The sequence below is a fragment of the Chiloscyllium punctatum genome, chromosome 24 (assembly GCF_047496795.1).
Source record: "Chiloscyllium punctatum isolate Juve2018m chromosome 24, sChiPun1.3, whole genome shotgun sequence".
NCBI lineage: Eukaryota > Metazoa > Chordata > Chondrichthyes > Orectolobiformes > Hemiscylliidae > Chiloscyllium > Chiloscyllium punctatum.
In genome coordinates, this window is record NC_092762.1 from 41,713,431 (window position 1) to 41,739,608 (window position 26,178).

The 26,178-nt window shown below is 54.8% G+C and overlaps 1 protein-coding gene across 2 annotated transcripts in view; it reads right to left on the minus strand.

Moving 5' to 3' along the window:
* LOC140494480 (disintegrin and metalloproteinase domain-containing protein 10) overlaps nt 1–26,178 on the minus strand; it is a 129,546-nt gene that overhangs the window by 81,698 nt on the left and 21,670 nt on the right. For both annotated transcript variants that reach the window (XM_072593697.1, XM_072593696.1), the window contains exons 5-6: nt 20,573–20,673; nt 8,650–8,772 (exon numbers count right to left, since the gene is read on the minus strand). In XM_072593697.1, the coding sequence (XP_072449798.1) occupies nt 8,650–8,772; nt 20,573–20,673 (224 nt within the window). The remainder of the gene's footprint in view (nt 1–8,649; nt 8,773–20,572; nt 20,674–26,178) is intronic.

Below are 26,178 nucleotides of genomic sequence, written 5' to 3' on the forward strand. Positions count from 1 at the left end.
GTTTAACCAGGGAGTGACTGCGTTCATCCTGAGCCAGAGCAAAGCAAAGCACCAGCCCCACAGTAAACCAACACTTACCTCTGACAGAAGGAGGGAGGCTCTCCCCTTGGAGACTGAGTTTATTGGAGAGAGCGTGGCATTGATTTTAGATTGTTAGTGGAAGGTTTGATGGGATAGGGCTGAGTGTGCAATTGGACACAGACTAGCTCTGACCTCACTCATTCTTGTTGTTCATATACATGGGATGGGGACATCTGTGGCTGTTTCCTGTCTCTCTTTGTGAAGTTGGGGGTGAACTGCCTTCTTGAAACTGCTGCACTCTATGTGATTAGATTACTTACTTCGGCCCTTCGGCCCAACAAGTCCACACCGACCCTCCGAAGAGAAACCTACCCCCCTATATTTACTCCTGACTAATCCACCTAACACTACGGGCAATTTAGCGTGGCCAATTCACCTGACCTGCACATCTTTGGACTGTGGGAGGAAACCCACGCAGACACAGAGGAGAATGGGCAAACTCCACACAGTCAGTCGCCTGAGGCGGGAATTGAACCACTGTGCCACCGTGCCGCCCCTATGTGCTGTAGGTAAACCCTCAATACAGTCAGGGACAGAGTGGCTGCCCTTGTCCTTCTAGTTGGAACTGTCATGGATTTGGAAGATGCTGTCTTCGTTCCTGCATGAATGTGTGGAGTGTTTCTTGGAGATGGTATGCAACATTACCATTGAGTGTTAGTGGTGGAGGAAGTAGGTGTATGTGCATGTGGTGCCAGTCAAAGGGGCTGCTTTGTCCCGGACGGTGTCACATTTCTCGAGTGTTGGTGGAGCTGCCCCCATCCCGGCAGGTGGGGAGTATTCCATCACACTCCTGACTTGTGGCTTGTGGATGGTGGACAGGGGTGACAGGAAGTGAGTTATTCACCACAGTAGTCCTGGCCTTTGACCTGATCTTTGTCGCCACTGCGTTTATGTGGTGAGTCCAGTTCAGCTTCCAGTCAATGGTAACCCCCAGAATGTTGATGGTGGGGGGGGGGGGGGGGTTCCATGGATGATAACACCGTTGAATATAAAAGCACTGTAGGAAGATTATCGCTTGTTGGTGATGGTCATAGCCTGGCATTCGTGGGGCACAAATGTTCCTTGCCACTTGTCAGCCCAAGCCTGGACATTGTCCAGTTCTTGTTGTAATTGAGCATGGATTGCTTCAGTATCTGAGGAGTCCCGAATGGTGCTGAACATCGTGCAGTCATCAGTGAACATTCCCACTTCTGATGGAGGGAAGGCCATTGATGAAGCAGCTGAAGGTGGTTGGGCCTAGGGCACTACCCTGAGGGACTCCTGCAGAGATGGCCTGGGGCTGAGATGACTGAATTTCCAACACCTTGTGCCAAAACAAGTCAAGTCCCATGACAACGCCCACTGATGCCAGTTTTGTGAGGGCTCCTTGATGCCCTACTTAGCTGAATGCCAGCCTTGATGTCCCTCTCCCCTCCCCTGTGGAATTCAGATCTATTGTCCATGTTTGAACCGAGGCTGGAATGGGATCAGGAGGTGAGTGGCCCTGATGGGACAAGTTACTATTGCGTTGGTACCTGCTGAGTGTGCATTACTGCTACTGATGGAGAGTAGACTCGTGAGGTGGGAATTGGCTTGATGGGATTTGTGCTGTTTTTTTGTACCCTGAGAAATTAGTAAGAATTTCTACGTGTTTCCTGCCATATCACATTCATAGAGCCAATAAGGAATGCAACAGAGGCATATAGAAGGATAACATTGAGCTACTGGGAACAATGGTTTTCTGAGTGGATTAGCAACTCCGAAGGTAGGTTCAGGTGTGATTCGCAGGTCAGCAATTGCTGATACTTTCTGGTGAACAGAGGGTCAAAGTGTCAAAATTGGAAATTTGGGGGGTGCATTAAATGTAAACTGGGGGGGTCAATGTTTCCAGGAGCAGAGAGGATTGAGGTGTAGAAAGAGCAGTGGGTGAAGGAACAGTGGGTGAGGAGGTAGTGGGTAAAGTGGGTATGGGTGAAAGGTCAGTGGGTGAAGGGGTGTGGGTGAAGGGGTGGTGGGTAAAGTGGGTACGGGTGAAAGGTCAGTGGGTGAAGGAGCAGCGGGTGAAGGGGTGGTGGGTAAAGTGGGTATGGGTGAAAGGTCAGTGGGTGAAGAGGTTGCGAGTGAAGGAGTGTGGGTAAAGGGGGTATGGGTGAAAGGTCAGGGAGTGAAGGGGCTGCGGATGAAGGGGTGGTGGGTAAAGGAGGTATGGGTGAAAGGTCAGTGGGTGAAGGGGCAGTGGGGGAAGGGGCAGTGGGGGAATGGGCAGTGGGGGAAGGGGCAGTGATCTGAAATAGTCTTATCCAAGATTGATAGAATGGGAGCAATTAGACCACAAGGAGAAATGGGGGAGGGGGCGGGAGGGAGAGTGAGGTTGTGGTTGGTTGAATATTGGTTGGTCACCTTACAAAGAGGAAGAGTTGAAAGGAATACAGGAGGCCAGTGATCTTGGACTATAATGATTTGAGATGCAGGTCAGACATCCCAAGGAATAAGAGCTCACGCAAAAGCTGAAGCAGGAACAAAGTGAAGATTACTCACTGAGTGAAATGGCATTGCACTTGGGCAGGGAATGGGGCAAGACAAGGTCCAATAAAAAGAGGAGTTGGCTATAGAGGAACGAGGTGGAACAAGGTATGATTCGGTTGTTGGAGCCTCACAATAGACTGAGCGAGGCAAGTTGTCAAAAGGTTACTGAGTCAGGGAGGTTTATCATTGCTCAGCCTGGATGGTATCAAACCCGGATCTCAAGCATCCACAATGAGCTCACCGACAGCGAGAGATGTACTCACGGGTGGGCAGCCTCGAGGGAAATGGGAAGAGGAGCAGGACCAGCTGGCTGAGGTACCAGGGTTCGTGTTGGGAAGGGTAAATTAGACACGGGTGGGGGGGCAGTGGGGATGGGGGGCAGTGAGGATGGGGGGCAGTGAGGATGGGGGGGCAGTGAGGATGGGGGGGCAGTGAGGGGTTAGGGGCACTGAGGATGGGGGGCAGTGAGGATGGGGTCATTGAGGGGTGGGGGGCAGTGAGGGGTGGGGGGCAGTCAGGGGTTGGGGGCACTGAGGATGGGGGCAGTGAGGATGGGGGGCAGTGAGGATGGGGGGGCAGTGAGTTGTGGGGGGGCAGTGAGGATGGGGGGCAGTGAGGCTGGGGACAGTGAGGGGTGAGGGGGCAGTGGGGATGGGGGGCAGTGAGGGGTGGGGGCTAGTGAGGATGGGGGGCAGTGAGGGGTGGGGGCTAGTGAGGATGGGGGGCAGTGAGGGGTGGGGGGCAGTGAGGATGGGGGCAGTGAGGATAGGGTCAGTGAGGGGTGGGGGCAATGAGGTTGGGGTCAGTGAGGATGGGGCAGTGGGGATGGAGTCAGTGAGGGGTGGGGGCAGTGAGGATGGGGCAGTGAGGATGGGTGCAGTGAGGGGTGGGGGCAGTGAGGATGGGTGCAGTGAGGGGTGGGGGCAGTGAGGATGGGGCAGTGAGGGGTGAGGGGGCAGTGGGGATGGGGGGCAGTGAGGGGTGGGGGCTAGTGAGGATGGGGGGCAGTGAGGGGATGGGGGCAGTGAGGATGGGGGGGCAGTGAGGCTGGGGACAGTGAGGGTTGCGGGGGCAGTGAGGGATGGGGGACAGTGAGGATAGGGTCAGTGAGGGGTGGGGGGCAGTGAGGATGGGGTCAGTGAGGGGTGGGGGCAGTGAGGATGGGGGAAGTGAGGATGGGGTCAGTGAGGGGTGGGGGGCAGTGAGGATGGGGGGCAGTGAGGGGTGGGGGGCAGTGAGGATGGGGGGCAGTGAGGGGTGGGGGGCAGTGAGGATGGGGTCAGTGAGGGGTGGGGGCAGTGAGGGGATGGGGCAGTGAGGGGATGGGGCAGTGAGGGGATGGGGCAGTGAGGATGGGGGCAGTGAGGGGATGGGGCAGTGAGGGGTGGGGGCAGTGAGGGGTGGGGGCAGTGAGGATGGGGGCAGTGAGGGGTGGGGGCAGTGAGGATGGGGCAGTGAGGATGGGGTCAGTGAGGATGGGGCAGTGAAGGGTGGGGGTGCAGTGGGGTTGGGGAACAGTGAGGGGATGGAGACAGTGAGGATGGGGGAAGTGAGGATGGGGTCAGTGAGGGGTGGGGTCAGTGAGGATGGGGTCAGTGAGGGGTGGGGGCAGTGAGGGGATGGGGCAGTGAGGGGATGGGGCAGTGAGGGGATGGGGCAGTGAGGATGGGGGCAGTGAGGGGTGGGGGCAGTGAGGATGGGGCAGTGAGGGGTGGGGGGCAGTGAGGATGGGAGCAAAGAGGGGAGGGGTGCAGTAGCGATTGGGGGCAGTGAGGGGTGGGGGCAGGGAGGTTGGGGGCAGTGAGGGGTAGGGGGTAGTGAGGATGGGGGGCAGTGAGGGGATGGGGGCAGTGAGGGTTGCGGGGGCAGTGAGGGGATGGGGGCAGTGAGGGTTGCGGGGGCAGTGAGGGGTGGAAGGCAGTGAGGATGGGGGGCAGTAAAGGGTGGGGGCAGTGAGTGGTGGGAGGGCAGTGTGGATGGGGGGCAGTGAGGATAGGGGCAGTGAGGGGTGGGGGGCGGTGAGGTTGGGGGCAGTGAGGGGTGGGGGCCGTGAGGATGGGGGCAGTGAGGCGTGGGGGGGCAGTGAGGGGTGGGGGCAGTGAGGTTGGTGGGCAGTGAGGATGGGGCGCAGTGAGGATGGGGCGCAGTGAGGATAGGGTCTGTGAGGGGTGGGGGTGCAATGGGGTTGGGGGGCAGCGAGGGGAAGGAGGCAGTGAGGATGGGGGGAATTGAGGATGGGGTCAGTGAGGGGTGAGGGGCAGTGAGGATGGAAGCAAAGAGGGGAGGGGTGCAGTGGCGATGGAGGGGCAGTGAGGGGTCGGGGCAATGTGGGGTGGGGGCAGTGAGGATGGGGGCAGTGAGGGGTGGGGGGAGCAGTGAGGATGGGGGCAGTGAGGGGTGGGGGCAGTGAAGTTGGGGCAGTGAGGGGTGGGGGTGCAGTGAGGATGGGGGCAGTGAGGGGTGGGGGGCAGTGAGCGATGGGAGGGCGGTGAGGATGGTAGGCAGTGAGGATGGGGGGCAGTGAGGTTGGGGCAGTGAGGGTGGGGGGCAGTAAGGGGCGGGGGGCAGTGAGGATGGGGGCAGTGAGGGGTGGGGGCAGTGAGGTTGGGGGGCAGTGAGGATGGGGTTAGTGAGGGGTGGGGGGCAGTGAGGATGGGGGGGCAGTGAGGTGTGGGGGGCAGTGAGGATGGGGTCAGTGAGGATGGGGCAGTGGGGATGGAATCAGTGAGGATGGGGGCAGTGAGGATGGGGTCAGTGAGGATGGGGGCAGTGAGGGGATGGGGGCAGTGAGGATGGGGATGCAGTGAGGGGTGGGGGTCAGTGAGGATGGGGGCAGAGGGGATGGGGGCAGTGAGGGGTGGGGAGCAGTGAGGATGGGGACAGTGAGGGGTGGGGGGACAGTGAGGATGGGGTCAGTGAGAGGTGGGGGGGGCAGTGAGGGGTGGGGTGTAGTGGGGATGGGGGGCAGTGAGGGGTGGGGAGCAGTGAGGATGGGGACAGTGAGGGGTGGGGGGGCAGTGAGGATGGGGTCAGTGAGAGGTGGGGGGGCAGTGAGGGGTGGGGTGTAGTGGGGATGGGGGGCAGTGAGGGGTGGGGGGCAGTGAGGGGTGGGGGCCGTGAGGTTGGGGGGGGCAGTGAGGGGTGGGGGGCGGTGAGGTTGGGGGCAGTGAGGGGTGGGGGCGGTGAGGTTGGGGGGGGGCAGTGAGGGGTGGGGGGCGGTGAGGTTGGGGGCAGTGAGGGGTGGGGGGGCAGTGAGGGGTGGGGGCAGTGAGGATGGGGGCAGTGAGGGGTGGGGGGGCAGTGAGGGGTGGGGGCAGTGAGGATGGTGGGCAGTGAGGGGTGGGGGGCAGTGAGGATGGGGGGCAGTGAGGATGGGGGGCAGTGAGGGGTGGGGGGCAGTGAGGATGGGGCAGTGGGGATGGGGGCAGTAAGGGGTGGGGGCCAGTGAGGATGGGGGCAGTGAGGATGGGGTCAGTGAGAGGTGGGGGGGCAGTGAGGGGTGGGGTGCAGTGGGGATGGGGGCAGTGAGTGGTGCGGGGGCAGTGAGGATGGGGTCAGTGAGGGGTGGGGGGGCAGTGAGGATGGGGGCAGTGAGGGGTACGAGGGCAGTGGGGTTGGGGGACAGTGAGGATGGGGGCAGTGAGGGGTTGGGGCAGTGAGGATGGGGTGCAGTGAGGGGTGGGGGGCAGTGAGGATGGGGGGGCAGTGAGGGATGGGAGGGGAGTGAGGATGGGGTCAGTGAGGTAGGGGTGCAGTGAGAGGTGGGGGGTGCAGTGAGAATGGGGGCAGTAAGGGGTGTGGGCAGTGTAGTTGGGGGCAGTGAGGGGTGGGGGGCAGTGAGAGGCGGGGCAGTGAGGGGTGGGGAGCAGTGAGGAATGGGGGCAGTGAGAGGTGGGGACAGTGAGGTTGGGGGGGCAGTGAGGATGGGGGCAGTGAGAGGCGGGGCAGTGAGAGGTGGGGAGCAGTGAGGATGGGGGCAGTGAGGGGTGGGGGCAGTGACGGGTGGGGGTCAGTGAGAGGTGGGGACAGTGAGGTTGGGGGGGCAGTGAGGATGGGGGCAGTGAGAGGCGGGGACAGTGAGGTTGGGGGGGCAGTGAGGATGGGGGCAGTGAGAGGCGGGGCAGTGAGAGGTGGGGAGCAGTGAGGATGGGGGCAGTGAGGGGTGGGGGCGGTGAGGTTGGGGGGGGGCAGTGAGGGGTGGGGGGCGGTGAGGTTGGGGGCAGTGAGGGGTGGGGGGGCAGTGAGGGGTGGGGGCAGTGAGGATGGGGGCAGTGAGGGGTGGGGGGGCAGTGAGGGGTGGGGGCAGTGAGGATGGTGGGCAGTGAGGGGTGGGGGGCAGTGAGGATGGGGGGCAGTGAGGATGGGGGGCAGTGAGGGGTGGGGGGCAGTGAGGATGGGGCAGTGGGGATGGTGGGCAGTGAGGGGTGGGGGGCAGTGAGGATGGGGGGCAGTGAGGATGGGGGGCAGTAAGGGGTGGGGGCCAGTGAGGATGGGGGCAGTGAGGGGTGGGGGGCAGTGAGGATGGGGCAGTGGGGATGGGGGCAGTAAGGGGTGGGGGCCAGTGAGGATGGGGGCAGTGAGGATGGGGTCAGTGAGGGGTGGGGGGCAGTGAGGGGTGGGGGCAGTGAGGATGGTGGGCAGTGAGGGGTGGGGGGCAGTGAGGATGGGGGGCAGTGAGGATGGGGGGCAGTAAGGGGTGGGGGCCAGTGAGGATGGGGGCAGTGAGGATGGGGTCAGTGAGAGGTGGGGGGGCAGTGAGGGGTGGGGTGCAGTGGGGATGGGGGCAGTGAGTGGTGCGGGGGCAGTGAGGATGGGGTCAGTGAGGGGTGGGGGGGCAGTGAGGATGGGGGCAGTGAGGGGTACGAGGGCAGTGGGGTTGGGGGACAGTGAGGATGGGGGCAGTGAGGGGTTGGGGCAGTGAGGATGGGGTGCAGTGAGGGGTGGGGGGCAGTGAGGATGGGGGGGCAGTGAGGGATGGGAGGGGAGTGAGGATGGGGTCAGTGAGGTAGGGGTGCAGTGAGAGGTGGGGGGTGCAGTGAGAATGGGGGCAGTAAGGGGTGTGGGCAGTGTAGTTGGGGGCAGTGAGGGGTGGGGGGCAGTGAGAGGCGGGGCAGTGAGGGGTGGGGAGCAGTGAGGAATGGGGGCAGTGAGAGGTGGGGACAGTGAGGTTGGGGGGGCAGTGAGGATGGGGGCAGTGAGAGGCGGGGCAGTGAGAGGTGGGGAGCAGTGAGGATGGGGGCAGTGAGGGGTGGGGGCAGTGACGGGTGGGGGTCAGTGAGAGGTGGGGACAGTGAGGTTGGGGGGGCAGTGAGGATGGGGGCAGTGAGAGGCGGGGACAGTGAGGTTGGGGGGGCAGTGAGGATGGGGGCAGTGAGAGGCGGGGCAGTGAGAGGTGGGGAGCAGTGAGGATGGGGGCAGTGAGGGGTGGGGGCAGTGACGGGTGGGGGTCAGTGAGGGGCGGGGGCAGTGAGGAAGGGGGGCAGTGGGGGTGGGGGATGCAGTGGGGATGGGGTCAGTGAGGATGGGGGCAGTGAGAATAGGAGGCAGTGAGGGATGGGGGGGCAGTGAGGATGGGGGCAGTGAGGATGGGGACAGTGAGGATGGGGACAGTGAGGTTGGGCGGCAGTGAGGGGTGGGGGGGCAGTGAGGATAGGGTCAGTGAGGGGTGTGGGCAGTGAAGTTGGGGGGCAGTGAGGGGTGGGGGGGAAGTGAGGGGTGGGGGGCAGTGGGGATGGGGGCAGTGGGGGGTGGGGGTGCAGTAAGGATAGGGGCAGTGAGGGGTGGGGGATGCAGTGGGGATGGGGGTGCAGGGCGCAGTGAGGATGGGGGGCAGTGGGGGGATGGGGGGGTCAGTGAGGAGTGGAGGGGGGGGGGGTGGTTGGGCCATACCCTCCCTGAGACAGGGTGGGAAAGTCTAGGAGAGAGTGAATGTGGACTTGGGACTGCTGCTCAGGAAGCTGTTGTTGTTATCCTGTACACTGTCAAATGCTGTGCTTGCTTCTGGTGTTAGGGAGCGGAGGGTCGTGCCTTGGGGTGATTGGTACACCCTAAAGTGAGCATTACCTGAGCTGTGACTCTCTCATGGCTTCCCATGAGACTGTAATACCAGGGGTCAACATGTATGTGCAGGAAACAGGTCGTCAGTAAACTGGAAACATCCCTCTGGGTTCTCAAAAATGCAGGCTCCTGAAAGAAACAGAAGGAGGATTTTAGAAACTTCCAAACTGTTCTCTGTACAGTCATTGGTGCTTGTATCTGAAAAAAATAATCAACGGAACCTCAGCATCAGGGCCAAACAACGGACTTTATACTTCGACGAGTCGATCAGCGGGTGATAGGGGGATGGATGAGATTTTCCAGGGTTTCTAACTGACAGTGCGGAGAAGGACACCCTGATCTTGTTACACAGCAGGAAGAACAAAGAAGAAGCATGTCATTCAAACAGAGAGAAACTGTCAAGCTCGGAGGTGCAGAGGGATCTGGGCATCCTAGTGCATGAATCAGATCCAGAATGGCCTTTTTGAATGGCAGAATATACTTGAGGGGCTGAGTGGCCTGCCTTGATTTCTGATGGGAGTCATAGAGCACAGAACCAGACCCCTCGGTCCAAATCGTCCAGAAACCCAAATTGACTAGCCCCACCTGTCTCCAGCTTGCCCATGTCTTTCCAAACATTTCCTATTCATGTACTTATCCAAATGTATTTGCAACATTATTAAGGTTATTAAGTGATTTGTGGCATTCAATATTCCAGAAGTAGCCTCACCAATGTCCTGTATAACCTCAACATGACGTCCCAACATCTGTACTCAAAGGACTGAGTAATGAAGGCCAGCGTGCTAAACTCCTTCTTAACCACCCCATCTACCTGTGACACAAACCTCAAAGGATTATGTACCTGAACCTCTTGGTCTCTCTGTTCTGCAGCACTACCCAAGGCTTTACTGTTAATTGTGTAAGTCCTGCCCCTGTTTGTTTTACTAAGATGTAATACCTCGCATTTATCCAAATTAAGCTCCATCGGCCACCCCTCAGCCCATTGACCCAATTGATCAACATCTCCTTGTAATCTCAGATTGTTCACTGTCCACGACATCACGAATTTTAGTGTCGCCCACAAAGTTACGAACCAAGCTTTCTACATTCTCAGTCAAGATCAGAGTGGTGCTGGAAAAGCACAGCAGGTCAGGCAGCATCCGAGGAGCTGGAAAAACCGACATTTGGGGCTGGGGTCCTTCATCAGGAATGGGAATGAAGGGCTTTTGCCTGAAATGTCGAGTTTTCCTGCTCCTCGGATGCTGCCTGACCTGCTGTGCTTTTCCAGCACCACTCTGATCTAGACTCTGAACTCCAACATCTGCAGCCCTCACTCCCGCCAAGATGATTTCTACACTCTCACCCAAGTCATTGATATAAAAGTGGGCCCTTGTGAAACAGGCCCTCTGCCTGAGAAACGATCCTCCATCACCACCCTCTGCCTCCAACTTTTGTATTGAATTGACAAGCTCACCCTGAATTCCATGTGATCTAACTTTACTAATTAGCCGACCCTATGAAATTTAATATTTCCTCACACTAAAAGAATCAGAAGTCTGAGCCTGATTGGATAACGGATACAGGTTCCCTCAATAGGTTAGGGGTTTGCTGTAAGAATTCTCTTCCATCTAACCCTGCCTTATCACAGCCCTGCGGAGGCAGGAAATGCACTGCAACAACTTGGGCAACATCTGCATTTAGCTGGCACCTTTCACGTAGTAAAGTACTTTGAAGGAAGGTACTTGGCACTTGAATATAAAAGACATTATTAGGATAGATGAGCAGCAACTTGGTCAGGGAGGTATATTGTAAGGCATGTTGTTAGTCAACAGGTTACAGGGCGACAGTTCAGGCCTTCATCTCCAGGCAGCCACCAATGGGGATGGTCACCAGTGCTAGAGTGATCAACGAGGAGAAAGTGAGGACTGCAGATGCTGGAGATCAGAGCTGAAAATGTGTTGCTGGAAAAGCGCAGCAGGTCAGGCAGCATCCAAGGATCAGGAGAATCGACATTTCGGGCATCAGCCCTTCTTCAGGAATGAGGAAAGTGTGTCCAGCAGGCTAAGATAAAAGGTAGGGAGGAGGGACTTGGGGGAGGGGCATTGGAAATGCGATAGGTGGAAGGAGGTCAAGGTGAGGGTGATAGGCCGGAGTGGGGGTGGGGGCGGAGAGGTCAGGAAGAAGATTGCAGGTTAGGAAGGCGGTGCTGAGTTCGAAGGTTGGGACTGAGACAAGGTGGGGGGGGAGGGGAAATGAGGAAACTGGAGAAATCTGAGTTCATCCCTTGTGGTTGGAGGGTTCCTAGGCGGAAGATGAGGTGCTCTTCCTCCAACCGTCGTGTTGCTATGGTCTGACGATGGAGGAGTCCAAGGACCTGCATGTCCTTGGTGGAGTGGGAGGGGGAGTTGAAGTGTTGGGCTATGGGGTGGTTGGGTTGGTTTGTCTGGGTGTCCCATGGTGTTCTCTGAAACGTTCCGCAAGTAGGCGGCCTGTCTCCCCAATATAGAGGAGGCCACATCGGGTGCAGCGGATGCAGTAAATGATGTGTGTGGAGGTGCAGGTGAATTTGTGATGGATATGGAAGGATCCCTTGGGGCCTTGGAGGGAAGTGAGGGGGGAGGTGTGGGCGCAAGTTTTGCATTTCTTGCGGTTGCAGGGGAAGGTACTGGAGGTGGAGGTTGGGTTGGTGGGGGGGTGTGGACCTGACGAGGGAGTCATGGAGGGAGTGGTCTTTTCGGAATGCTGATAGAGTGGTCAACATCAGGCATGCAAAAGAGATCAGTTGTGCAGCTTGAGGGAATGACAGAGGTGGGGAACTCTGAGTCTACAGGGAGTCTGAGAACAAGAAGGAGGATGTTAAACTTGAGAAGCTAGTCATGTGGGGAGCCAGGGTAATTTGACAGTTACAACAAGGATGTAAAGTCTTTACTGAGTTTTTTTATTGAGGGTGAAGATTGAAGGCCAGCCAGGAATCTCCATTTTACACACAAGCAATAAATACCACTTGAGGGTGGCACGGTGGCACAGTGGTTAGCACTGCTGCCTCACAGCGCCAGAGACCCGGGTTCAATTCCCGCCTCAGGCGACTGACTGTGTGGAGTTTGCACATTCTCCCCGTGTCTGCGTGGGTTTCCTCCGGGTGCTCCGGTTTCCTCCCACACTCCAAAGATGTGCAGGTCAGGTGAATTGGCCATGCTAAATTGCCCGTAGTGTTAGGTAAGGGGTAGATGTAAGGGTATGGGTGGGTTGCGCTTCGGCGGGGCGGTGTGGACTTGTTGGGCCGAAGGGCCTGTTTCCACATTGTAAGTAATCTAATCTAATCAAAAAAAAAAGGTGCAGGGGCAGTGTCCTCGCCTCTGGGCCAGAGGGTCTGGGATTCAAGTCCCGCACAGTTCCAGGTGTGCGTGTGAATGCAGCTCTGAACAGGTCGCGGAGTAACTACCTGCAGGGAACAAAGGTAAGGCCGAGTGTTCCAGCAGAAGCTGGGCGGAGCTGGGGTCAGGGTCTGGTGGAGGTGGATATGTCTGATCCTCAGGGGAGGGAGGGCATGCACGATCTCATCAAGGACAGGGGATGCAGTCAGTAACCAGTGAATGAGCCAGTGTTTATTTGGGGGAAACGTCTCTTTCTCCTGTACAGTCTGTCCCTGTACAAAGTGGATAAGGTGTCATGCAACAACTCTGTATCAACAACCTCCCAACACTGCCAGTATCTTTACCACTGAGAAGAACATCTTGCATTTGTATAGAACCTGTAGTGACCATAGAACATCTTAAAGTGCGTCCCAGACAATGAAGTACTGTTGACGGGCAGCCATTATTCTAACCCAGGCAACATAAGGGCAGGCAATGGCCTCATGGTATTATCACCAGACTATGGGCAGTATGGAGGTTCAGTGGTCAGCACAGCTATCTCATGGCACCCTTGACCCCCACCCTTGTCCGTGTGGAGTTTGCACGTTCTCCCTGTCTCTGTTGGGTTTCCTCCAGGTGCTCCGGTTTCGTCCCACATTCCAAAGGTGTGCAGGCTAGGCGGATTAGCCATGAGGAATGTAGGGTTCCAGGGATTGGGTGGGCCTGGGTCAGTTGCTTTTTGGAGGGTCAGTGTGGACTCAGTGGGCAGTTCCACACCTGTAGGGACGCTGTGATTCTCGGATTCATATAAAGCCTGAGGTAGGGATGTGGGTTTGAATCCCGACACGGTAGATGCATTTGAATTCGGACTGGCACCTGTAAAAGTCTAATGATATCCTTGCCAATGGTCTTAACAACTCATTTGGAAAGGAGGGTAATGTCCCTCTGGGACAGCAGGTGGTAAAGATGGCCAATGGTGTGCTGGCCTTCATAGCGAGAGGATTCAGGTGCAGGGATGTCTTGCTGCAATTATACAGGGCCTTGGTGAGACCACACCTGGAGCATTGTGCATAGTTTTGGTCCATATCACAGGAAGGATGTCCTAGCGATGAAGCCAGGGAATTGAAGGCTTCCCAGACTGATTCCTGGGATGGCAGGACTGGCTGGAGTCAGTTAAGATTGGGTTCACTAGAAATCAGGAGAATGAGTGGGGAGCTAATAGAAACCTTTCAAACTCTAACAGGACAATATAGAATAAATGTGGACAGGATGTTCCCAAAGACTGGGGAGTCTAGAACGAGGACTCACAGTCTAAATGTAACGGGTGGGACATTTGGGTCTGAGTCACAGAGTCATAGAGATGTACAGCATGGAAACAGATCCTTCGGTCCAACCCGTCCATGCTGACCGGATATCCCAACCCAATCTAGTCCCACCTGCCAGCACCCGGCCCATATCCCTCCAAACCCTTCCTATTCATATACCCATCCAGATGCCTCTTAAATGCTGCAATTGTACCAGCCTCCACTACATCCCCTGGCAGCTCATTCCATACACGTACCACCCTCTGTGTGAAAAAGTTGCCCCTTAGGTCTCTTTTATATCTTTCCCCTCTCACCCTAAACCTATGCCCTCTAGTTCTGGACTCCCCCACCCCAGGGAAAGGACTTTGCCTATTTACCCTATCCATGCCCCTCATAATTTTGTAAACCTCGATAAGGTCACCCCTCAGCCTCCGACGCTCCAGGGAAAACAGCCCCAGCCTGTTCAGCCTCTCCCTGTAGCTCAAATCCTCCAACCCTGGCAACATCCTTGTAAATCTTTTCTGAACCCTTTCAAGTTTCACAACATCCTTCCGATAGGAAGGAGACTAGAATTGCACACAATATTCCAACAGTGGCCTAACCAATGTCCTGTACAGACACAACATGACCTCCCAACTCCTGTACTCAATACTCTGACCAATAAAGGAAACCATACCAAACGCCTTCTTCACGATCCTATCTACCTGCGACTCCACTTTCAAGGAGCTATGAGACGAGGAGAAACAGCTTCACCCAGACAGTGAGAAACCTGTGGAATCCTCCACCACTGAAAGCAGATGAGGCCAAAACATTGAATGTTTTAAAAAAAGGAGTTGGATATAATTCTTAAGGCAAGAGAGACAAAAAGGTACAGGAGAAATTGGGAACAGGGGCCTGAGTAGGATGATCAGCCATGATCTTATCGAATGGCTCAAAGGGCTGAACAACCTACATCTGCTCTTCCATTCTCTGTTTCTATGAAACTGCTGTCGTTACCCAGACTGGGGTATGAATAGCAGGATCTGGTTAAAAACATATTCCTGAAGGTTATCATTTAAAACTGGCACTGACAGAAAGAGAAGCAGGTTGCTGGATCGGTCTCAAGGGGCCGAATGGCCTGGTCAAGATGGATTAATCCGTTCCACATGACAGGAGGGGAAGAAGCAACGACTGAGAGATTCAGTGAGGGAACGGAAGAAGAGAAATTAGTTCACACAATAAAGCACCAAGATATAGACACAGATAAATACACCCAAGACAAGATTAATCCAGGGACAGGCTAATCACACAGACTAAATAATTCAACATTTCAGACAATGTACATCTAACAGCACCACAGAGGCTGAACTTAAACAGTGGATTTTAACAGTGGCACCCAGACATGAACATAGTGCAAAAGACAGGGTGGGAAGTTGGATGGGGTACAGTGTGAGAGGGGGTGGGAAACTGGATGGAGTACAGTGTGTGAGGGGGGTGGGGAGTTGGATGGGGTACAGTGTGTGAGGATGGGGAGTTGGATGGGGTACAGTGTGTGCGTATGAGGGGGGTGGGGAGTTGGATGGGGTACAGTGTGTGAGGGGGTGGGGAGTTGGATGGGGTACAGTGTGTGAGGGGGTAAGCAAGTTGGATGGGGTACAGAGTGCAATGGGGTGGGGAGTTGGATGGGGTACAGTGTGTGAGGGGGTGGGGAGTTGGATGGGGTACAGTGTGTGAGGGGGTAAGCAAGTTGGATGGGGTACAGAGTGCAATGGGGTGGGGAGTTGGATGGGGTACAGTGTGTGATGGGGTTGGCAGTTAGATGGGGTACAATGTTTGTGTGAGGGGATGGGGAGTTGGATGGGGTACAGAGTTTGAGCGGGTGGGGATTTGGATGGGGGACAGTGTGTGAGGGGGTGGGGAGTTGGATGGGGTACAGTGTGTACCTGAGGGGGTGGGGAGTTGGATGTAGGACAGTGTGTATGTGAGGGGGAGGGGAGTTGGATGGGGTACTGTGTGTGTGTGAGGGTGGGGAGTTGGATGGGGTACAGTGTGTGAGGGGGTGGGAGGTTGGGTGGTGTACAGTGTGTGTGTGGTCTTTGGGAGTTGGTTGGGGTACAGTGTGTGAGGGGGTAAGGGATTTGGATGGGGTACAGTGTGTGAGGGGGTAAGGGATTTGGATGGGGTACAGTGTGTGAGGGGGTGGGTAGTTGAATGGGGTTCAACGTGTCAGGGGATTGGGAAATGGATGGGGTGCAGTGTGTGAGGGGGTAAGCAAGTTGGATGGGGTACAGAGTGCAATGGGGTGGGGAGTTGGATGGGGTACAGTGTGTGATGGGGTTGGCAGTTAGATGGGGTACAATGTTTGTGTGAGGGGATGGGGAGTTGGATGGGGTACAGAGTTTGAGCGGGTGGGGATTTGGATGGGGGACAGTGTGTGAGGGGGTGGGGAGTTGGATGGGGTACAGTGTGTACCTGAGGGGGTGGGGAATTGGATGTAGGACAGTGTGTATGTGAGGGGGAGGGGAGTTGGATGGGGTACTGTGTGTGTGTGAGGGTGGGGAGTTGGATGGGGTACAGTGTGTGAGGGGGTGGGAGGTTGGGTGGTGTACAGTGTGTGTGTGGTCTTTGGGAGTTGGTTGGGGTACAGTGTGTGAGGGGGTAAGGGATTTGGATGGGGTACAGTGTGTGAGGGGGTAAGGGATTTGGATGGGGTACAGTGTGTGAGGGGGTGGGTAGTTGGATGGGGTACAGTGTGTGAGGGGGTGAGTAGTTGAATGGGGTTCAACGTGTCAGGGGATTGGGAAATGGATGGGGTGCAGTGTGTGAGGGGGTAAGCAAGTTGGATGGGGTACAGAGTGCAATGGGGTGGGGAGTTGGATGGGGTACAGTGTGTGTTGGGGTGGGGAGTTGGATGGGGTAGAGTGTTGGAGGGGGTGGGGAGTTGGATGGGGTATAGTGTGTGTTAGGGTGGGGAGTTGGATGGGATTCAGTGTGTGTGTGTTGAGGGGGTGGGGAGAGGGATGGGGTACAGTGTGTGAGGGGGTGGGGAGAGGGATGGGGTACAGTGTGTGAGGGGGCGGGGAGTTGGATGGGGTACAGTGTGTGAGGGGGTGGGGAGATGGATGGGGTACAGTGTGTGAGGGGGTGGGGAGAGGGATGGGGTACAGTGTGTGAGGGGGTGGGGAGAGGGATGGGGTACAGTGTGTGAGGGGGTGGGGAGAGGGATGGGGTGCAGTGCGTGAGAGGGTGGGGAGTTGGATAGGTAATGTGTGTGAGGGGGTGGGGAGATGGATGGGGTACAATGTGTGAGGGGGTGAGTAGTTGAATGGGGTACAGTGTGTGAGGGGGTGGGGAGATGGATCGGGTACATTGTGTTACAGGGTGGGGAAATGGATGGGACACAGTGTGTGTTGGGGTGGGTGTTGGATGGGGTACAGTGTGTGTGGGTATGGGGAGTTAGATTGGGTACAGTGTGTGAGGGGGTGGGGTGTTGGATCAGACCAGTGTGTGTGTGAGGGTGGGGAGTTGGATGGGGTACAGAGTGAGAGGGGTGGGGTGTTGGATTGGGTACAGTGTGTGATGTGGTGGGGGGTTGGATGGGGAACAATATGTGAGGGGATGGGAAGTTGGTTGGGGTACAGTGTGTGAGGGGGTGGGTAGTTGGATGGGGTATAGTGTGTGAGGGAGTGGGGAGTTGAATGGGGTACAGTGTTGGAGGGGGTGGGGAGTTGGATGGGGTACAGCGTGTGAGGGGTTGGGGAGTTGGATGGGGTATAGTGTGTGAGGGGTTGGGGAGTTGGATGGGGTATAGTGTGTGAGGGGTTGGGGAGTTGGATGGGGTATAGTGTGTGATGGGGTGGGGAGTTGGATGGGGTACAGCGTGTGAGGGGTTGGGGAGTTGGATGGGGTATAGTGTGTGAGGGGTTGGGGAGTTGGATGGGGTATAGTGTGTGAGGGGTTGGGGAGTTGGATGGGGTATAGTGTGTGTTGAGGGGGTGGGGAGTTGGATGGGGTACAGTGTGTGTGTGTTGAGGGGGTGGGGAGTTGGATGGGGTTCAGTGTGTGTGTGTTGAGGGGGTGGGGAGTGGGATGGGGTACAGTGTGTGTGTGTTGAGGGGGTGGGGAGTGGGATGGGGTACAGTATGTGAGGGAGTGGGGAGTTGGACAGGGTACAGTGTGTGTGAGGGTGGGGAGTTGGATGGGGTACAGTGTGTGATGGGGTGGGGAGTTGGATGGGGTACAGCGTGTGAGGGGTTGGGGAGTTGGATGGGGTACAGCGTGTGAGGGGGTAAGGGATTTGGATGGGGCACAGTGTGTGAGGGGGTAAGGGATTTGGATGGGGTACAGCGTGTGAGGGGGTAAGGGATTTGGATGGGGCACAGTGTGTGAGGGGGTAAGGGATTTGGATGGGGCACAGTGTGTGAGGGGGTAAGGGATTTGGATGGGGCACAGTGTGTGAGGGGGTAAGGGATTTGGATGGGGCACAGTGTGTGAGGGGGTAAGGGATTTGGATGGGGCACAGTGTGTGAGGGGGTAAGGGATTTGGATGGGGCACAGTGTGTGAGGGGGTAAGGGATTTGGATGGGGCACAGTGTGTGAGGGGGTAAGGGATTTGGATGGGGCACAGTGTGTGAGGGGGTAAGGGATTTGGATGGGGCACAGTGTGTGAGGGGGTAAGGGATTTGGATGGGGCACAGTGTGTGAGGGGGTAAGGGATTTGGATGGGGTACAGTGTGTGAGGGGGTAAGGGATTTGGATGGGGCACAGTGTGTGAGGGTTGGGGAGATGGATGGGGTACAGTGTGTAAGGGGGTGGGGAGATGGATGGGGTACAGTGTGTAAGGGGGTGGGGAGTTAGATGGGGTACAGTGTGTGAGGGGGTGGGGAGTTAGATGGGGTACAGTGTGTGAGGGGGTGGGGAGTTGGATGGGGTATAGTTTGTGTGTGCGAGAGTTGGGGAGTGGGATAGGGTACGGTATGTGAGGGAGTGGGGAGTTGGATGGGGTAATTGTGTGGGGGTGGGGATTTGGGTGGGCTACTGTGTGTGTGAGGGTGGGGAGTGGATGGGGTACAGTGTGTGAGAGGGTGGGGAGTTGGATGGGGTACAGTGTGTGAGGGGGTGGGGTGTTGGATGGGGTACAGTGCATGTGAGGGGGTGGGGAGTTGGATGGGGTACAATGTGTGTGTGAGGGTGGGGAGTTGGATGGGGTTCAGTGTTTGAGGGGTTGGGGAGATGGATGGGGTACATTGTGTGAGGGGGTGGGGAGATGAATGGGGTAAATTTTGTGAGTGGGTGGGCGTTGGATAGGGTACAGTGTGTGTGGGTGTGGGCAGTTGGATGGGGTACAGTGTGTGAGGGTGTGGGCAGTTGGATGGGGTACAGTGTGTGAGGGTGTGGGGAGTTAGGTGGGGCACAGTGTGCGATGGGGTGGGGAGTTGGATCAGAACAGTGTGTAAGGGGGTGGAGAGTTGGATGGGGTATAGAGTGTGAGGGGTATGGTAGTTGGATGGGGTTCAGTGTGTGACAAGGTGGGCAGTTGGATGGGGTTGAGTGTGTGAGGGGATGGGGAGGTGTTTGGGGTACAGTGTGTGAGGGGGTGGGGAGTTGGATGGGGTACAGTGTGTGTGTGTGTGAGGGTTGGGGAGTGGGATGGGGTACAGTGTGTGAGGGGGTGGGGAGTTGGATGGGGTACAGTGTGTGAGGGGATGGGGACATAGATGGGGTACAGTGTGTGGGGGGATGGGGACATGGATGGGGTACAGTGTGTGGGGGGTGGGGAGTTGAATGGGGTACATTATGTGAGGGGCTGGGCAGATGGATGGGGTACATTTTGTGGGGGGTTGGGGAGATGAATGGGGCACGTTGTGTGAGGGTGGGGAGTTGGATGGGTATAGTGAGTGAGGGGGTGGGGAGTTGGGGTACATTATGTGAGGTAGTGGGGAGATGGATGGGGTAAATTGTGTGAGGGGGTGGGCGTTGGATGGGGTACAGTGTGTGTGGGTGTGGGGAGTTAGGTGGGGTACAGTGTGAGGGTGGGGAGTTGGATGGGGTACAGTGTGTGTGGGTGTGGGGAGTTGGATGGGGGGCATTGTGTGAGGGGTTGGGGAGTTGGGTGAGGCACAGTGAGTGAGGGGTTGGGGAGTTGGATGGGGTACAGTGTGTGAGGGGTTGGGGAGTTGGATGGGGTACAGTGTGTGAGGGGTTGGGGAGTTGGATGGGGTACAGTGTGTGTGTGAGGGTGGGGAGTTGGATGGGGTAATGTGTGTGAGGGGGTGGGGAGTTGGGTGGGGTACAGTGTGTGTGTGAGGGTGGGGAGTTGGATGGGGTAATGTGTGTGAGGGGGTGAGGAGTTGGGTGGGGTACAGTGTGTGTGTGAGGGTGGGGAGTTGGATGGGATACAGTATGTGAGGGGGTGGGGAGTTGGATGGGATACAGTGCGTGTGGGGGTGGGGAGTTGGATGGGGTAATGTGTGTGAGGGGGTGGGGAGTTGGGTGGGGTACAGTGTGTGTGAGGGTGGGGAGTTGGATGGGGTAATGTGTGTGAGGGGGTGGGGAGTTGGATGGGATACAGTGTGTGAGGGGGTGGGGAGTTGGATGGGATACAGTATGTGAGGGGGTGGGGAGTTGGATGGGGTAATGTGTGAGGGTGTGGGGAGTTGGTTGGGGTACAGTGTGTGAGGGGGTGGGGAGTTGGTTGGGATACAGTGTGTGAGGGGGTGGGGAGTTGGTTGGGGTACAGTGTGTGAGGGGGTGGGGAGTTGGTTGGGGTACAGTGTGTGTGTGAGGGTTGTGGAGTTGGATGGGATACAGTGTGTGAGGGGGTGGGGAGTTGGTTGGGGGACAGTGTGTGTGTGTGAGGGTGGGGAGTTGGATGGGATACAGTATGTGAGGGGGTGGGGAGTTGGATGGGGTACAGTGTGTGAGGGGGTGGGGAGTTGGTTGGGGTACAGTGTGTGTGTGAGGGTTGTGGAGTTGGATGGGATACAGTGTGTGAGGGGGTGGGGAGTTGGTTGGGGGACAGTGTGTGTGTGTGAGGGTGGGGAGTTGGATGGGATACAGTGTGTGAGGGGGTGGGGAGTTGGTTGGGGGACAGTGTGCGAGTGGGGTGTCTGAATTCTCCTGTAAATATTACAGTAAATTACTGTAATTCTGAAAACGTGGAACAAATACTGAATCTGTTGGAGAGTCTCAGCAGGTCTGGCAGCATCTGTGGAGAGTGAAGCAGAGAGAATGTTTTGAGTGTGATTTGAGTGTTGCTGGGAATTCGTGGGCTCCCTGAGCTATCGTGTGCCCTGTGCTGGTGTGATCACTCACCTGTGACACTGTCTCTTGACCTGTGTGCTGATTGTGAGGCAGTGCAGCCAATACAGGCTGACTAAGGCACCAGGTCCCTCGGCCTTTAAGGTGAGATACATCTGAAATGGAAAAAAAGTTGTGGGATGTGGGGGAAATAATGTTACTTCTGCAATTCCATTTTACAAAGTAAATGAGCTCACACCAGTGTGTAATTGTTTTAGCCACGAGCTGAGTCAACAAGAATGGAAACGTTGTGGAGGAAATATATAATTGTTTTTGTATTAGCTAAAATTGTATATCAGAATGAGATGTGACTGCAAAACAATGGTAGACATTACGGGCAAATAGATAAGATGTTGTGAGGGGATGAAGTTAAGCTAGATACGCCTGTACAAACAGTAGGTATAAACATCTGCTTCCCACTTTTACAGAGACAGAGGAACAAACCCCAATTAAAAGGGTCATTGGGATCAGAACGGCCTCGGTAAAGGCACAGATGAAGGGGGTAGATAATGATGAAGAAAGAATATGCCTAACAATGACCTACAGCAGGATGAGGTCAAACAGCCTTGTGAGGCCAGGAATAAGCATTTTGTCACATACAAGGCCGGATAAGGCAAGAGATAAACAGGGGTAATGGGGGCCGGTCTTAGGGAAGTGGAAGATGTAAGCAGGGGAGGAGCAATGTAAAACAAAAGACATCAAATCATATAAATATTATGTATGAATTGAACTTGGTGTGTGTATGTCCTCTGCCTTATAGGCACTGGACATCACACCCACTTGCAAGTGTAAAATAAATGACACTACTGATTCAGATCTTGTCTCGGACTGAAATTATTGAAGTGAGTGGGCTTTGTTTCTCACAAAGTGATGGTGGGACTATTTCGGATTCGAAGTTATAAAGGCTATGGTCACAAACAATTTGAATTTGTGCTCCCGCTGCTCAAGGTACCTACATTATACTGCTCCAAATGGTGAAGGAGCTGTCAGGGTTAAATTCTGGAGAAACGAGCCCCACACATTGTCAGTTTAATGTTTTGAGGGTGGTCTCTACTGGCTTTGAAGGGTATTGGAGTGGGAGAGTGAGGTTTGGGGAGTGTAGGGGATGGCTTGTTGAAGGTGAGGAGATAGGGAAGGCAGGGGGCTCGGTGGGTGTCGGGTTGTCCAATTAAATGTTAAAGATATCGAAATCATATGTGTGACCACAGACTTCCTGCTGAACTGATGAGCACGCGCAGCCAGGAAAGGGAGTTCTGCCCACTCAGGGTAGGGTGATGGAGCAGAGCAGTGAGCCAGTAAGGGGTTAACTGTGCTGTTGGCACAGCTCCTGAGCTCAGTAATTTGATGTTGTGCGTGTTCATGAAGAGACTGTTGGACAGATCAACACAAACAGGGGCACAACAACCCACACATCAAACATCAACACACACTGCTTGGTTACAAAGTTTAAAACCACACAACACCCGGTTATAGTCCAACAGGTTTATTGGGAAGCACTAGCTTTCAGAGCACTGCTCCTTCATCAGGTGGTTGGGGAGTATAAGATTGTAAGACACAGAATTTATAGCAAAGGTTTCCAGTGTGATGTAACTGAAATTATATATTGAAAAAGATCTGGATTGTTTAAGTCTCTCATCTTTTAGAATGACCATGTTGGTTCCAGTTCACTGTTGGGTTTCTGAACTGACACATTGGCATTTGTGTGGCTTCGTGGTGAGTAATTGTTACAGCCACAAACTCCTTTGACTGTCTTCCTGAGGTAGCTCTTGTTTGACGAAAGACAGAAGCATTAAAAACAGACTGCAACAGCAGGACAGGGGTGGGACAGAGTGGCCAAAGCTCAGACAGCGAGGTCAAAGGTGAGTGAAAGAACCTGTCCATCAAAGACCCGTGCTTCTTAAGTGACTGGTGTTTGTACACAAAGCTGATCAGGATCTGTGTGAGCCGCAGTCAGCTTTACTCAAACTTGCGTCTGCTGGTTAATCTAACCACAGGAAAAGACCAGACACTAGTATCCAATGATCTTGGTCTGCGCCTGGTCAATCACCAGCAAACTCCCAGTAAACCAAGAAAGGTCAGTGTGAACCTGATCTGAGACTCTGAAACATTATCCTCATCAGCGACTTTATAGTGTGCTGGGTAGGTTTCATTCCCAGGAAAGGAGCTACAGCCCTGGATCCCAAAGACTTCCAAGGTACTATTCCACAAATAAATGCTCCACATGCCAAGCACTTGAGTCCCAACAGACCAGCATTTCCTCAGGAGTTGGACATGAGGATCTATTGTGTTTCTACAATTAAAAAGCTACACAATCGTCTTTTGAAATTTGGAAAATTGTGCCAAAATACAGAATGATATTCCTGATCACAGCAGTAACCTAGTAACTATAGAACACATTATATTACATTAACACATAACATGTTATTATATACTCCGATTACTTTGTCCAAATGGTCTGAGATTCCATCCAAACCCCTTATTGAATTACTCCTTGTAAATCGCTCGATCCATTACGTGGATGACATGATCCAGATCATATTTCATCGGAGAGGGAGGGAGCCAGTGACTAGAATCCACATTCAGAGAGATACCAGCCTCCTGAGGTGAAACCTACCCAGCACACTATAAAGTCGCTGATGAGGATTATGTTTCAGAGTCTCAGATGAGGTTCACACTGACCTTTCTTGGTTTACTGGGAGTTTGCTGGTGATTGACCAGGTGCAGACCAAGATCATTGGATACTAGTGTCTGGGCTTTTCCTGTGGTTAGATTAACCAGCAGACGCAAGTTTGAGTAAAGCTGACTGCGGCTCACACAGATCCTGATCAGCTTTGTGTACAAACACCACTCATTTAAGAAGCACGGGTCTTTGATAACAAGAGATTGAACTAGAGTCGATCAAAATCTTTGTCTCTCCCATTAGTACGCAACCTGCGTTCATTCCCTTTAACGAGAGGAGGTTACAAGCCAAACAGACGGATCTCCTGCATAAGCACACCGGGGACTGGCTGAGCCCCAGATTCTGCCCACGGACTGACTGCTGAGGGAATGTTTTATCTCTCGGTGAACACTGCAGTCTCAGGTCATTACCCTCAGTGCCCAGCTTGGTTTAACCCATGAAGGGGCCCACTCTGGATCTGTGCATTGATGATAGCCTGATCCCACTCAAGTGGGAAAAACTGGGCTGGTATCCACAGCAGCGGCTGGCCTCTCCCAATCCCAGATACACCGTGGGCGGCACGGTGGCACAGTGCCTCACAGCACCAGAGACCCGGGTTCAATTCCCGCCTCAGGCGACTGACTGTGTGGAGTTTGCACATTCTCCCCGTGTCTGCGTGGGTTTCCTCCGGGTGCTCTGGTTTCCTCCCACAGTCCAAAGATGTGCAGGTCAGGTGAATTGGCCATGGTAAATTGCCCGTAGTGTTAGGTTAGGGGTAAATGTAGGGGAATGGGTGGGTTGCGCTTCGGCGGGGCGGTGTGGACTTGTTGGGCCGAAGGGCCTGTTTCCACACTGTAAGTAATCTAATCTAATCTACTGCTTCTCCCAGTCCCAGATACATCCACTGACTCTTCCAAAGCCGGATATATTCACTGCCTGTCCCAATCCCAGATGGATCCACTGCCTCTCCCAATCCCGGATACATCCACTGCCTCTCCCAATTCCGGATATATTCACTGCCTCTCCTAATCCTGGATACATCTACTGCCCCTCCTAATCCCGGATATATTCACTGCCTCTCCCAATCCCAGATAGGTCCACTGCCTCTCCCAATCCCGGATACATCAACTGCCCCTCCCAATCCCAGATATGTCCACTGCCCCTCCCAGTTTGGGACACAGCTACTGTTTCTCCCACTCAGGGATACAGCCGCAGCCTCTTTTTGTGCGGATCTTATCCGCTGCCTTCCCAGTCTGGGTTTCACTTACTGCCTTTCCCAGCCCAGAATCCCAGTTTCTAACAGAGGCCAAACAGGAATGTCAAAGGTCAACAAAAGTGCGAGGACATTAACTGTCAATGACCTGTACCGAATGAAACACAGAGAGAGATCAGCGATAAATACCAATCCCAGAATCAAACATCGGGATTTATCCGTGCCATGGGAGATCTCAAACATGCTGCCATCACATGGAGTGTCTGGAATGGTCTGGTTCGGCCTCTCTGAGAGTCCCAGCGTTGAGGGGGTGCTGCTCTGTCAGGGGTGTAGTCTCTGTCCACCAACCCCTCGGCCTTCAGGAGGCGAGCTTTCTGAGATATTGCTTCCCCCAATTCATATTCCTATCTGCTCTCCATATCCCTTGATTTGGATTGATTTGATTTGATTTATTATTGTCACACGTACCTAGGTACAGTGAAACGTTTTGTCTCACATTCAGTACGGGCAGGTCATGCCATACAATGATCACATGGTGATTGAACAGAGCGAGGAATACAGAGCTGCAGCTGCAATGAAGGTACGCAAAAAAACAAGATCAACATTAAATTTGAAAGTTGACAGATCCATTCAGAATTCTAATAACAGCGGGGAAGAAACTGTTCCTGAATCTGTTGGGACTTGTTTTTTAAGCTTTTGTATCTGCTGGCCGACAGGAGAGCTTCTAACCGAGGTGGGAGGGGTCTTTGATGTCATTGGCTGCCGTCCTGAGGCAGAGAGACATGCCAATGGAGTCATTGGATGGAAGGCTGCCTTGGGTGATGGAGTGGGCTGTGTTTTCTCACGCTCCTGGGCAGAGCAGTTGCTGTCCTAAGCCATGATGCATCCAAGTAGAATGCCTTCTAGGATGCATCTGTAAAGGTTGGTGAGGGTCTTCATGGCCATGCTGAATTTCCTTAGCCTCCCGAGGAAGTCGAGGTGGCATTGTGCTTTCTTGGCCGTCGCATCAACATGGGTGGTCCAGGACAGATTGTTGGCGAGGGTCACTTCTGGGATCTCGATGCTGTTGACCATCTCCACCTCAGCTCCAATGATGTAGACAGGGGTACGCCCTCCACCTTGCTCCCTGAAGTCAATAATCAGCTCTTTACTTTTGAGGGAGAGATCGCTCTCTTTACACTGCGCCACTGAGCACTCTCCCTCTGATTTTGTTCATATTCAAAACTCTAATGATGCCTAAATTGACTGGACTCAGAGACTGGGCAATCCTCTGGGCTGGAGAATTCTAAAGATTCACACTTGGAGTAGAGAAACACTCTCCCATCTCAGTCATAAAAGACGCAAATTGCATTAATTTGGTGCCTTTCTCAACAGAGAGATGGCCAAAGCATCTTGCATCCCATTAAGTACTCCTGAAGATCAGTCACTCCCATGCTGTATGCAAAACAGCTGCTGATTTTCACACAGGAACATCCCACAAATAACATTGACATGGAAACGGAAAAGCGACAACTTCTGAGTCCGTCTTTGATTTTAATCATTCAGGGAATCTAAAACTAGAGGGCATCGGTTTAAGATAAGAGGGGAGAGATAGAAAAGAGCCCAGAGGGGTAAATCTTTCACACCGAGGGCGGTGAATGTCTGGAGAGGGCTGCTCGAGGTGGTAGTGGAAGCGAGTATAATTTTGTCATTTAACAAACATTTAGCCAGGTACATGGATGGGATAGCTGTGGAGGGATAGGGGACTGG